This window comes from Ranitomeya imitator, chromosome 9, assembly GCF_032444005.1.
Source record: "Ranitomeya imitator isolate aRanImi1 chromosome 9, aRanImi1.pri, whole genome shotgun sequence".
NCBI lineage: Eukaryota > Metazoa > Chordata > Amphibia > Anura > Dendrobatidae > Ranitomeya > Ranitomeya imitator.
The window spans coordinates 7,031,238-7,043,717 of record NC_091290.1 but is presented as its reverse complement, the minus strand read 5'-3'; the positions used below and the strand labels follow the sequence as shown (position 1 = coordinate 7,043,717).

The 12,480-nt window shown below is 48.0% G+C and overlaps 1 protein-coding gene across 9 annotated transcripts in view; it reads right to left on the bottom strand.

The window, feature by feature from the left end:
• Window positions 1-12,480, bottom strand: part of PPFIBP2 (PPFIA binding protein 2) — a 134,296-nt gene that overhangs the window by 39,795 nt on the left and 82,021 nt on the right. For all 9 annotated transcript variants that reach the window (XM_069740084.1, XM_069740083.1, XM_069740081.1 and 6 more), the window contains 2 exons: window positions 5,833-5,964; window positions 1,437-1,529 (listed from right to left, as the gene is read on the bottom strand). In XM_069740084.1, coding sequence (XP_069596185.1) covers window positions 1,437-1,529; window positions 5,833-5,964 — 225 coding nt within the window. The remainder of the gene's footprint in view (window positions 1-1,436; window positions 1,530-5,832; window positions 5,965-12,480) is intronic.

Sequence of the window (12,480 nt, the reverse complement as noted above, 5' to 3'; positions counted from 1 at the left end):
CTCGTGGCTGCATTATTTGCCGCTGTTAGACAGACTGATCACATATAGGGACGGCCTGCTTGTTAGGGAATCCCCACGTGCTCAGGATGTCTAACAGCCGCAAATCGCGCAGGGACTTGAACGCCAATATAGGACGACGTCCAGATGCTCCGATAAGACGTTCCCAGAGCACGTCTGCTCAACACCAGTCTGCGGCAACGAGGCTTGTGCTCTAGGTGCCACCAACCAGTCAAAAGTAAGTTTTGAAGGGAACCGTTCATGTTGACAATGCCGTCTGATCCGCGGCCAGGATGTTATAGAACAGGAGGAGCCGAGAAGTCAGACATTACTGTGGGGAAAGGGTCAGCAAAACTTGTATATTGTTCAGCGAAATCTGTGGTGTTTGTGCACATGGGTCCAGTGGGCGGCACTACATAGTAATCGACAGTCCTACCTGTACAACTGTCCATGCAGAGGAAGCTGTCAATCACTAGCAGCACCGCCCACTGGACTCGTGCACAAACACTGGGGATCTCAACTATATATCTACATATACACACATCTCATTGGCTCCTCCAGCACTGTACTGGGACGTCCACAGATCGGACGGCGCACAACATGGCAGCTTCTGACCACTCTTAGATTGGTCTTTCCTAATTATAATAAACTAGATGGTAGCCCAATTCTAACGCATCGGGTATTCTAGAATATGTATGCGTAGTGTATAGCACAGCCCACGTAGTATATTGCCCGTCCCAGACACTGCGGGACAAGTCCTGACTGACAAGGGGACGTTAAACAGTTGTCAAATGTTATCTATTTATTTTTTTAGAGACCCCCAGATCTGAATTCTGACCACCATGGCCGACATCTCCGCTTTTCCCTTGCACTACTTTATACTTTAAAGTATCTCTAGTTTGGCACTGTTAATGTTACCCAAGGGACGGCCTCTAGGCTCCTGAACAGGACGGTTTTGTCTTTCTGGGCGTCTCGGATCTCACACCGATAGCTGCAGGGAATCCTGCACAGGGCGATCCTGCCCACTGTAGATGGACGGCATCCAGGAGATGGGCAGCTGAGCGGCACGCTCTGTGCACCTCCGAACATGTCCAGCCGTAACCATGCCCTCTTCCTAGACCCGGCTCGCCCCCATTTGCTGTCCCCTCTCCACAACTTGGCCCCACATCCCTGAGACGACTTCCAGAATTGTTAGATTTCAGGAGGTTTATAGAGAGACCTGGGACATTTGCTGACTCTCCTGGGTGACTGGCATGTCTCCTGTTTTCCAGGAGCGTCCCTGATGTCCCAGGGTAGACGACGAGTATGACCTAGAGGAGACGTTGTACATGCAGCACACGACATTGGCATCGCGGTACCTGATCACGGCCATACAGGCTCCGCGGGCACAGCAGATACGGGCGTGTATAAGTTTAAGTGCATGGACATTGGTAGCTCACCTTTGTTGCCTTGAGTTTCCACTCGTACTGTGTTCGCTCGTTCTCCAGTTCCTCCACCCTAATTTTCAGGCTTTTCAGTTCTTGCATTAACATCTGTGAACGAGACCAAGAAATATACTCCATGAGCAGCGGGCGAGGAGCGGACATCCACACAGCGCAGGCAAAAGGTTCACAATGCTCATCCGCACAGCAGATCCGCAGGAGACGCCACCGCTCTCCAGCCTGTCCACACTTGAGTCTGATGTGCTTTACAGATTAGGAACTTTCCCACCCATGTCACGAAAACATGAGAACAGGTGGACGAGTTCTGGAAGGTGTCTCAGCAAGTCCGTGCATCGCTCCGGGCAAAAAGAGATTTTACTTGTTGCTTCCAAAGCACAAAAATCCTCCTGGAGGGGAAACCTGAATAGTTTTACAGTGGGACAGTGTGAGAGTAACGGAAGCCGAGCCAATGGCTCGATATAAGGCACAACTGCCATCCAGAGGTGGATCTCCTTCATCCAAAGCAATATGGATGGACTACTGATCGTGAACAAATTGGATATATGGGAATGTCTCTGGCCAAAACCTTGTGGAAACCTCTCTGGTTACCATCTGTGGACATGTGAAAGCCTAGAAGACTCATCTAGAGAAGACTCATCTAGAGAAGACTCATCTAGAGAAGACTCATCTAGAGAAGACTCATCTAGAGAAGACTCATCTAGAGGAGACTCATAATGAGTTGGAGGCTTCCAGAAGACAAGAGGAGACCCCCCCCCAAACTCCTGGAAGAGATCGCAAATGCCCCTTGATTAACGCACAAGCCTCTCAGAAAGCAGTGCTCCCCCAGCATTTGTTCAGTGCTTTGCCGGTGACCCCTGAAGCCCAGCGGCACATTTGTAGGTTGGAAATGTTGGTGGAACGGGTGTCGCCTACTGAAAAAGTGCTGCGGTCATGCAAATAAAGAAAAATCCAATCATGCAATCATGCAAGCCCCCACGTCCTGTAACGCAGTAAGAACAAGTTGTCAAGTTTGGCTTGACCTTAAGTCTACAAAGCCCTACAGTTCCAGATTACACGCGCCGATCTACGGTGCCTCCACATCGCAACCTGTTACCGAGATGCTCTAGAAAAAAAAAATACGGTCTAGCTGCCAAAAGTCACACGTTTCAGAAACGATCTTGATTTTTTGCACAAAACCCTGACACGTTTGACTCAGTCTACAGCTGAGAAGTTGTGGGTTTTGTAGACACCCATCCTGATGGTGAGCGGCCCCGCTTTTTTTTTTGCATGTCCCTCAGTAGGGTTGTAGGTATTCTTGAGCAGGACTGGGCCCCTATTTTTTGTAAGTACGTGAAGCCTTTTTATAGCTGCCTTACTACAGTTACGTACGGAATTCACCATAACGTGGTCATTAGACTGCGACCACCAGGTTGGGAGGACATCAGGAGATACCAGAACTTCTTAGCCAGTAGAGCAGTGTTCCCCAACTCCGGTCCTCAAGAGCCACCAACAGGTCATGTTTTGAGGATTTCATTCGTATTGCACAGGTCATTGAATGTTTTCCTGTCCAGGGGATGCAATTATCACCTGTGCAATACTAAGGAAATCCTGACAACATGACCTGTTGGTGGCTCTTGAGGACCAGACTTGGGGAACATTGCAGTAGAGGATGGGTTCCAATTTCTAAGGTGGGAGGTAGGAGGCTTTATCCCCACCATACTGATATTTAGAAATCCCGTGCCCCAGAGGAGGAAAGTGCAGATTGTGATGAATTACTCAATCCCAAACAATCATGCAAAGCGTTCTGTAGAGTCACAGCAAACCATCAGCAGAGAACCATCAGCAGAGAGCCATTCGAGAACGGGGACTGCACTGCTAGAAGACACAGCAAGCACAGACAGCACCGAGGACCACAACTTCCCCCAGAAGAAGTGGCCACCTAGAAAATGGGCAATTGTAATTTGCGATGAGTGAATCAATTGGCCGAGGACATCTGAACCGTAGGGGCAGCTATAGGATGGGGTCGGCTCAGATGTTCAGCCCCTCTATAGTGAATGGATGAGTAAGGGGCCTCCTGACCGAAGGCCTCAGCAGAGAATATTTAGGCTCCAAGTGACAAATAGAAGTTTGAGACATAACACAATTCCAATAGTCCTCAAACATTTCCAAAAAGCTCCAGCAATTCTCAGACTTCCTCAGTGCAAGGTCCAGAACCCAATCACAAGGCATGCAAGTTTCAGAATACTTCTCATACATGCTTCCCTTCACAGCCAGAGCAGCACTTCCCAGGTTGTGGGGGGTCACAGCTTGGGCTGTCGTGCCGGACGGGCTCGATCAGGTCAGTTATGCTAGCCTGGATCTCCCGCTCCTGGATTTTAGTATTGATCTCCAGTTGGAGTTTGCACATCTGTTCCTGGAGCTCATTGATCAGATTGACTACAGACTGCAAAAAGGCAAAGAAAGGAAAAAAAAAAAACAAAGTGTGTAAAAGAAAAAAAACGTGAAACTAAAAGAATTATATAACAGAAAGGCAAAAAAATAGAAAAAATGTATAAGAGAAAAAAATAACAACCAGAAAACTAAAACAACAGTCATAGGAAGGCAAGAATGAAAAGATAAAAAAAAGTGCACCAAAAATAAACAACAAATAAAAAACAACAACACAAATCTATAAGAACTGTATCACAGAGGGGTAAGAGTAAAAATGTTACTTTTTAAAAAGGATGAACAAAGATTTCTGAGGCCCACCGGGACCACCCAAAAGCAATGTCAGTCCTGCTGGTGGACCGGTCGAACCTCACCTGCTTCCCATGGTCTCAGTCATGTCTCCCGATAGCAGCGTGTGTACTTATTTATTTTCTCCCGTGAAAAACAACCTCCGCCGAGACTGCAGCTGTAGTTGTTGGATCTGCGCCCCCTTATTTGTCACCCACCTGTACGCGGGGGCAGTTTAGCATGGGTATTATGGCTGCACATAGCGGCCCGAATGTGGTAATGGCCCAAACTAACTTCTATTGTCATGAGGATTTAGGATGTCGTTCGCTCAGGTGAGGATGTCCCATCCGACACACGGCGCATCCTCCCATCTCAGGGGTCCGTCTGGAGGTGGATCCTTCCAAATTATTGGGATCCATATACAAAATAAAAATGATTGCTTATGACCAATTTACGATGGAAGGAAAACTCCAGAAATGTCCGAAATTCTGGAACTTTCCATGAGACGTCCTCGTTTATTCACACAGATTCCTCCCCTCCTCCTAACATGTCTCCACCACCGCTTCCTCCGATCTTTAGCCTTGTAGCGCTGAGGATAGTGATGGTCTCATGGTGAAGGACGAGCGTCGCCCCCCGTGTGACCGATCACTGACCACAGCGCCAGAAGAACCGCAAAGGACTGAAGTTCAGCGCGGAGGACCGGGGAGAGGCAGAGGAGTAAGGACGGGCGAGGGACCAGTTAAGGAGACTGACTGCTCTTTTTTAACCCCTTCTCTGACCTCCTTCTTATTTGTCTGGGTCTGGAGAGATCTCGGAGGATAATAAGGGTCTTTTCAGGACACCTTTGAGTCAGAACTATTTTATTTGAAGTAAATAAAACTGGTCCAACTGAGCGAACGTAATGTCCAGCTATGACTTTAAATGTTGGGAATAACCCTTTAAGGTGAGGAAGTATACTGTGCGAACCCTGAGGGACCCCCAATATAACAGGGCCGCCACGAGACCCCTTTTGTGTTGCATTTGGAAGATCCTCGCTCTTTTTGACAGATGGAGAACTGGACACTGACTCTTCCTGCCATTATGTCCTCGTGTTACATTGTGTAAAACATCTAGATGAAAACCATCAGCAAGCTGCTGCTCACCGAGCCGTTATTCTTCCTATGGATAATGGTCTCCTACAATGGAATAATCCTCGGAGTCCTTCACATCATTATTCACATTAGCCGGCATTCATGTGTATTCTTACAAGCCGCCAAAAAATGGAATTAACAACCTAATCAGATCTGTAAGCAGCACCTGGCCTGATTGCTGACAGTCTCCGCGGCAAAGAGGATCTCGAAGGATGAATGAAAAATAGTGAAAAGTTCATGTAGATATAAGTGGAAAGAAGACGATGATAAAAGTGGAGCGTCGGTAGCATCAGGCCAGGCTGTCGATGAGCGCTCGGGTCGTCCGCCCTCTAGTATTTCACATCCACTTTAGGGACTTGGATCCAAAACTAAATCAATTCTCTAACACTTAAAGGAAAAAATGGAGAGAAGGAGAAACGAAGTTACTGCATCCGGGGAAAGTTCTGGGAATAGATCTGATCTCGGGTGGGATGGAGACCGGCGGCAGGAGGACGTCAATCCCAGAGGGGTCCGAGCAGATGTCGGAGTGTATATAAGACTATGTGTGGAGGGCCGAGGGGGCGACTGACCTCAGCCTTCGTGTGCGAATCTTCACAGTCGTTTTTCTCTTTCTCCAAACCGACCAGCTTTATCTTCAGGTTGGAAATCTCCGCCATCAGATCCAGCTTTTGGGTCTCTAGAGACGTCCGACTCAGAAGCTCCTAAAAAGAGAAGAGTCATCAATGCTACAGATACACCGCACAAAATACACACAAATATATATATATATTATATATATACACACACACACAGATATCGGGGCGGTGGAGCCCCCTCCACAATACGGCGTACACATATCCTTACAGTAAGACGCCATATAATGGACCTTCATGTTACACAGTGATAAGTATCAGTGCACGTACATACCGCCAGACAGCGCTCACATACCGCCTCGATACAGCGACCAGATACCATTACATAATACACAGTGCTACACAAATGTGAATGTAATAATGGAACATAAAAGGTTTATTACATTTACAGATGTATATTGTTGTGTCACTGTGTATAACCGATATAATCTGCTGTGATAAATTTCATTAATGTCACTGTTTTGGGTCACCACAGTGACCAAATAATACCACCGTACAGTGACCAAATAATACAATGTCCTTAACACTACCATACAATGTAGGGATAAGACCGCCACACACAGTGCCCAAATGATTCCACCACACAGTGCACGAATAATGCCTCTATATAGTGCTCATGTGAAGCAATCATGCAGTGCTCAAACACCACCAACATAAAGTGACCACAAATGACCACTATACAGCAGTGACATCGGAGGACGTTACTGTAGGTAAATTAGGCAGAACGTCAACAATTCCTCCATTTCTAGGACTCCCCCATTCCCATAACCCGGAGCTGTCCACTTCCTACAGTGCCATATTCTGCGGGTACGGACGGTTCCCCGCTATGGGGGGTTTATACGCCATTACATCGGACCCTCGCTGTCTGTGACCTACATCTACTCCTGTGGGTGCAATGTGGGGTCTCGGGGTCTCTGCGGTGCCTTATAATCGCCCCGCAGGTGATGTAGAAGTAAATGTGACTCAGGCTCCATTGATCGACAGCGTCCACAACTCCGGCCTCATTAATTGGAAACCTCAGAGAAACAACTTCTCCAGGAGTCGGGAAAAGGACGAGGTGCCAAGTGTTACACAGCAGCCAGGGCCGATCCGTCCGGCCAGTCACAGGGGCCGCAGTCACAGGGGCCGCAGTCACGGGGGCCGCAGTCACGGGGGCCAGAGTCACGGGGGCCAGAGTCACGGGGGCCAGAGTCACAGGGGCCGCAGTCACAGGAGCCAGAGTCACAGGGGCCAGTGTCACAGGGGCCGCAGTCACAGGGGCCGCAGTCACGGGGGCCAGAGTCCCGGGGGCCAGAGTCACAGGGGCCGCAGTCACAGGGGCCGCAGTCACGAGGGCCAGAGTCACAGGGGCCGCAGTCACAGGGGCCGCAATCACAGGGGCCACAGTCACGAGGGCCGCAGTCACAGGGGCCGCAGTCACGAGGGCCAGAGTCACAGGGGCCGCAGTCACGGGGGCCAGAGTCACGGGGGCCGCAGTCACGAGGGAGAGAGTCACGGGGACCGCAGTCACGAGGGCTGCAATCACGGGGGCCGCAGTCACGAGGGTGAGAGTCACAGGGGCCGCAGTAACGGGGGCCGCAGTCACGGGGGCGAGGTCACGTGGGCCGCAGTCACTGGGGCCAGAGTCACGAGGGCTGCAGTCACCGGGGCCAGAGTCACAGGGGCCACAGTCACGGGGGCCAGAGTCACGGCACAGTCACGGGGGCCAGTGTTGTGAATTCTGTGGCTGAATTCACTCCTGTGGTCACAAGTGGTACTGCAGCTTCTGAGCTTCCTCCCTCAGGTGTTCTGGTGAGCTCGTTAACTGCTTCATTACTTAACTCCGCCTGATGCTGCTATCCTTGCTCCTTGTCAATGTTTCAGTGTTGGATCTGAGCTTCTCCTGATTGTTCCTGTGACCTGCTGCTCTGTATAGCTAAGTGCTTTTTGCTTTTTTGTTGCTTTTTTTCTGTCCAGCTTGTCTTTTGTTTTGCTGGAAGCTCTGAGACGCAAAGGGTGTACCGCCGTGCCGTTAGTTCGGCACGGTGGGTTTTTTTTGCCCCCTTTGCGTGGTTTTGCTTTAGGGTTTTTTGTAGACTGCAAAGTTCGCTTTACTGTCCTCGTTCTGTCCTAGAATATCGGGCCCCACTTTGCTGAATCTATTTCATCCCTACGTTTTGTCTTTTCATCTTACTCACAGTCATTATATGTGGGGGGCTGCCTTTTCCTTTGGGGAATTTCTCTGGGGCAAGTCAGGCCTATTTTTCTATCTTCAGGCTAGCTAGTTTCTTAGGCTGTGCCGAGTTGCCTAGGTAGTTGTTAGGCGCAATCCACAGCCGCTTTTAGTTGTGTTTAGGATAGGATCAGGTGTGCAGTCTACAGAGTTTCCACGTCTCAGAGCTCGTTCTTGTATTTTTGGGTATTTGTCAGATCACTGTGTGCGCTCTGATCGTTAAGCACACTGTGTTTCTGGATTGCCTTCATAACACCTGTCATTAGCAAACATAACAGTACAAGGAGCCCAAACTAATGATTCTCAATAGAGGGAAAGAAAAAGTTCTGACATCATTTTTTTTTTTTTCTGCTCTGTGTTCACTTTTTTTTTTTTCCCCTAGACATTTGGGTGATTCTGGACACAGGTGTGGACATGGATATTCAGGGTCTGTGCTCTTCAATGGATAATCTCGTTATAAATGTACAAAAAATTCAAGATACTATTGATCAGAAATCTATGTTAGAACCAAGAATTCCTATTCCTGATTTGTTTTTTGGAGATAGAACTAAGTTTCTAAGTTTCAAAAATAATTGTAAGCTATTTCTGGCCTTGAAACCTCATTCTTCTGGTAATCCTATTCAACAGGTTTTGATTATTATTTCTTTTTTGCGCGGCGACCCTCAAGACTGGGCATTTTCTCTTGCGCCAGGAGACCCTGCATTGAGTAGTGTCGATGCGTTTTTCCTGGCGCTCGGATTGCTGTACGATGAGCCTAATTCAGTGGATCAGGCTGAGAAAAATTTGCTGGCTTTGTGCCAGGGTCAGGATGATATAGAAGTATATTGTCAGAAATTTAGGAAATGGTCAGTACTCACTCAGTGGAATGAATCTGCGCTGGCAGCTTTGTTCAGAAAGGGTCTCTCTGAGGCTCTTAAGGATGTCATGGTGGGATTTCCTATGCCTGCTGGTTTGAATGAGTCTTTGTCTTTGGCCATTCAGATCGGTCGACGCTTGCGCGAGCGAAAATCTGTGCACCATTTGGCGGTACTGCCTGAGGTTAAACCTGAGCCTATGCAGTGCGATAGGACTATGACTAGAGTTGAACGGCAGGAATACAGACGTATGAATGGTCTGTGTTTCTACTGTGGTGATTCCACTCATGCTATTTCTGATTGTCCTAAGCGCACTAAGCGGTCCGCTAGGTCTGCCGTCATTGGTACTGTACAGTCCAAATTCCTTCTGTCCATTACCTTGATATGCTCTTTGTCGTCGTTTTCTGTCATGGCGTTTGTGGATTCGGGCGCTGCCCTGAATCTGATGGATTTGGATTATGCTAAACGTTGTGGGTTTTTCTTGGAGCCTTTGCGGTGTCCTATTCCATTGAGAGGAATTGATGCTACACCTTTGGCCAAGAATAAACCTCAATACTGGGCCCAGCTGACCATGTGCATGGCTCCTGCACATCAGGAAGTTATTCGCTTTCTGGTGTTGCATAATTTGCATGATGTGGTCGTGTTGGGGTTGCCATGGCTACAAACCCATAATCCAGTATTGGATTGGAACTCTATGTCGGTAACCAGCTGGGGTTGTCAGGGAGTACATGGTGATGTTCCATTTTTGTCTATTTCGTCATCCATTCCTTCTGACATCCCAGAGTTCTTGTCGGACTTTCAGGATGTATTTGAAGAGTCCAAGTCTGATGCCCTACCTCCGCATAGGAATTGTGATTGTGCTATCGATTTGATTCCTGGTAGTAAATTCCCTAAGGGTCGTTTATTTAATTTGTCCGTACCTGAACACACCGCTATGCGCAGTTATGTGAAGGAGTCCTTGGAGAAGGGACATATTCGCCCATCGTCGTCACCATTGGGAGCAGGGTTCTTTTTTGTAGCCAAGAAGGATGGTTCACTAAGACCGTGTATTGATTACCGCCTTCTTAATAAGATCACTGTTAAGTTTCAGTATCCCTTGCCATTGATTTCTGACTTGTTTGCTCGGATTAAGGGGGCTAGTTGGTTCACTAAGATAGATCTTCGTGGTGCGTATAATCTGGTGAGAATCAGGCAAGGAGATGAATGGAAAACTGCATTCAATACGCCCGAGGGTCATTTTGAGTATCTAGTGATGCCGTTCGGACTTGCCAATGCTCCATCTGTGTTTCAGTCTTTTATGCATGACATCTTCCGTGAGTATCTGGATAAATTCCTGATTGTTTACTTGGATGACATTTTGATCTTCTCAGATGATTGGGACTCTCATGTGAAGCAGGTCAGAATGGTTTTTCAGGTCCTGCGTGCTAACTCTTTGTTTGTGAAGGGATCAAAGTGTCTCTTCGGTGTGCAGAAAGTTTCATTTTTGGAGTTCATCTTTACCCCTTCTACTATCGAGATGGATCCAGTTAAGGTCCAAGCCATCCAGGATTGGATTCAGCCGACAGCTCTGAAAAGTCTGCAAAAGTTCCTGGGCTTTGCTAATTTTTATCGTCTCTTCATCTGTAATTTTTCTAGCATTGCCAAACCATTGACCGATTTGACCAAGAAGGGTGCTGATTTGGTTAATTGGTCTTCTGCTGCTGTGGAAGCTTTTCAGGAGTTGAAGCGTCGTTTTTGTTCTGCCCCTGTGTTGTGTCAGCCAGATGTTTCTCTTCCGTTCCAGGTCGAGGTTGATGCTTCTGAGATTGGAGCAGGGGCGGTTTTGTCACAGAGAGGTTCTGATTGCTCAGTGATGAAACCATGTGCTTTCTTTTCCAGGAAGTTTTCGCCCGCTGAGCGTAATTATGATGTGGGCAATCGAGAGTTGCTGGCCATGAAGTGGGCATTCGAGGAGTGGCGTCATTGGCTTGAAGGAGCTAAGCATCGCGTGGTGGTATTGACTGATCATAAGAACCTTACTTATCTCGAGTCTGCCAAGCGCTTGAATCCTAGACAGGCCCGTTGGTCGTTATTTTTTGCCCGCTTCGACTTTGTGATTTCGTACCTTCCGGGCTCTAAAAATGTGAAGGCGGATGCTCTGTCTAGGAGTTTTGTGCCCGACTCTCCGGGTTTATCTGAGCCAGCGGGTATCCTCAAGGAAGGAGTCATTGTGTCTGCCATCTCCCCTGATTTGCGGCGGGTGCTGCAAAAATTTCAGGCGAATAAACCTGATCGTTGTCCAGCAGAGAAACTGTTCGTCCCTGATAGGTGGACTAATAAACTTATCTCTGAACTTCATTGTTCGGTGTTGGCTGGTCATCCTGGAATCTTTGGTACCAGAGAGTTAGTGGCTAGATCCTTCTGGTGGCCATCTCTGTCACGGGATGTACGTACTTTTGTGCAGTCCTGTGGTATTTGTGCTAGGGCTAAGCCCTGCTGTTCTCGTGCCAGTGGGTTGCTTTTGCCCTTGCCGGTCCCAAAGAGGCCTTGGACACATATTTCGATGGATTTCATTTCTGACCTTCCCGTTTCTCAAAAGATGTCAGTCATTTGGGTGGTATGTGATCGCTTTTCTAAAATGGTCCATCTGGTGCCCTTGGCTAAATTGCCTTCCTCCTCTGATTTGGTACCTTTGTTCTTTCAGCATGTGGTTCGGTTGCATGGCATTCCTGAGAATATTGTGTCTGACAGAGGTTCCCAGTTTGTCTCGAGGTTCTGGCGAGCCTTTTGTGGTAGGATGGGCATTGACCTATCTTTCTCCTCGGCCTTCCATCCTCAGACTAATGGCCAGACCGAACGAACCAATCAGACCTTGGAAACATATCTGAGATGTTTTGTTTCTGCAGACCAGGATGATTGGGTGTCCTTTTTGCCGTTGGCTGAGTTCGCCCTTAATAATCGGGCCAGCTCGGCTACCTTGGTTTCTCCATTTTTTTGCAATTCTGGGTTCCATCCTCGTTTCTCTTCAGGACAGGTTGAGTCTTCGGACTGTCCTGGTGTGGATTCTGTGGTGGATAGGTTGCAGCAGATCTGGACTCAGGTAGTGGACAATTTGATCTTGTCCCAGGAGAAGGCTCAACTTTTCGCTAATCGCAGACGCCGTGTGGGTCCCCGACTTCGTGTTGGGGATCTGGTTTGGTTATCTTCTCGTCATATTCCTATGAAGGTTTCCTCTCCTAAATTTAAACCTCGTTTTATTGGTCCGTATAGGATTTCTGAGGTTCTCAATCCTGTGTCTTTTCGTTTGACCCTCCCAGACTCCTTTTCCATACATAATGTATTCCATAGGTCGTTGTTGCGGAGATACGTGGCACCTATGGTTCCATCTGTTGAGCCTCCTGCCCCGGTTTTGGTGGAGGGGGAATTGGAGTATATTGTGGAGAAGATTTTGGATTCTCGTGTTTCTAGACGGAAACTCCAGTATCTGGTTAAATGGAAGGGTTATGCTCAGGAAGATAATTCCTGGGTTTTTGCCTCTGA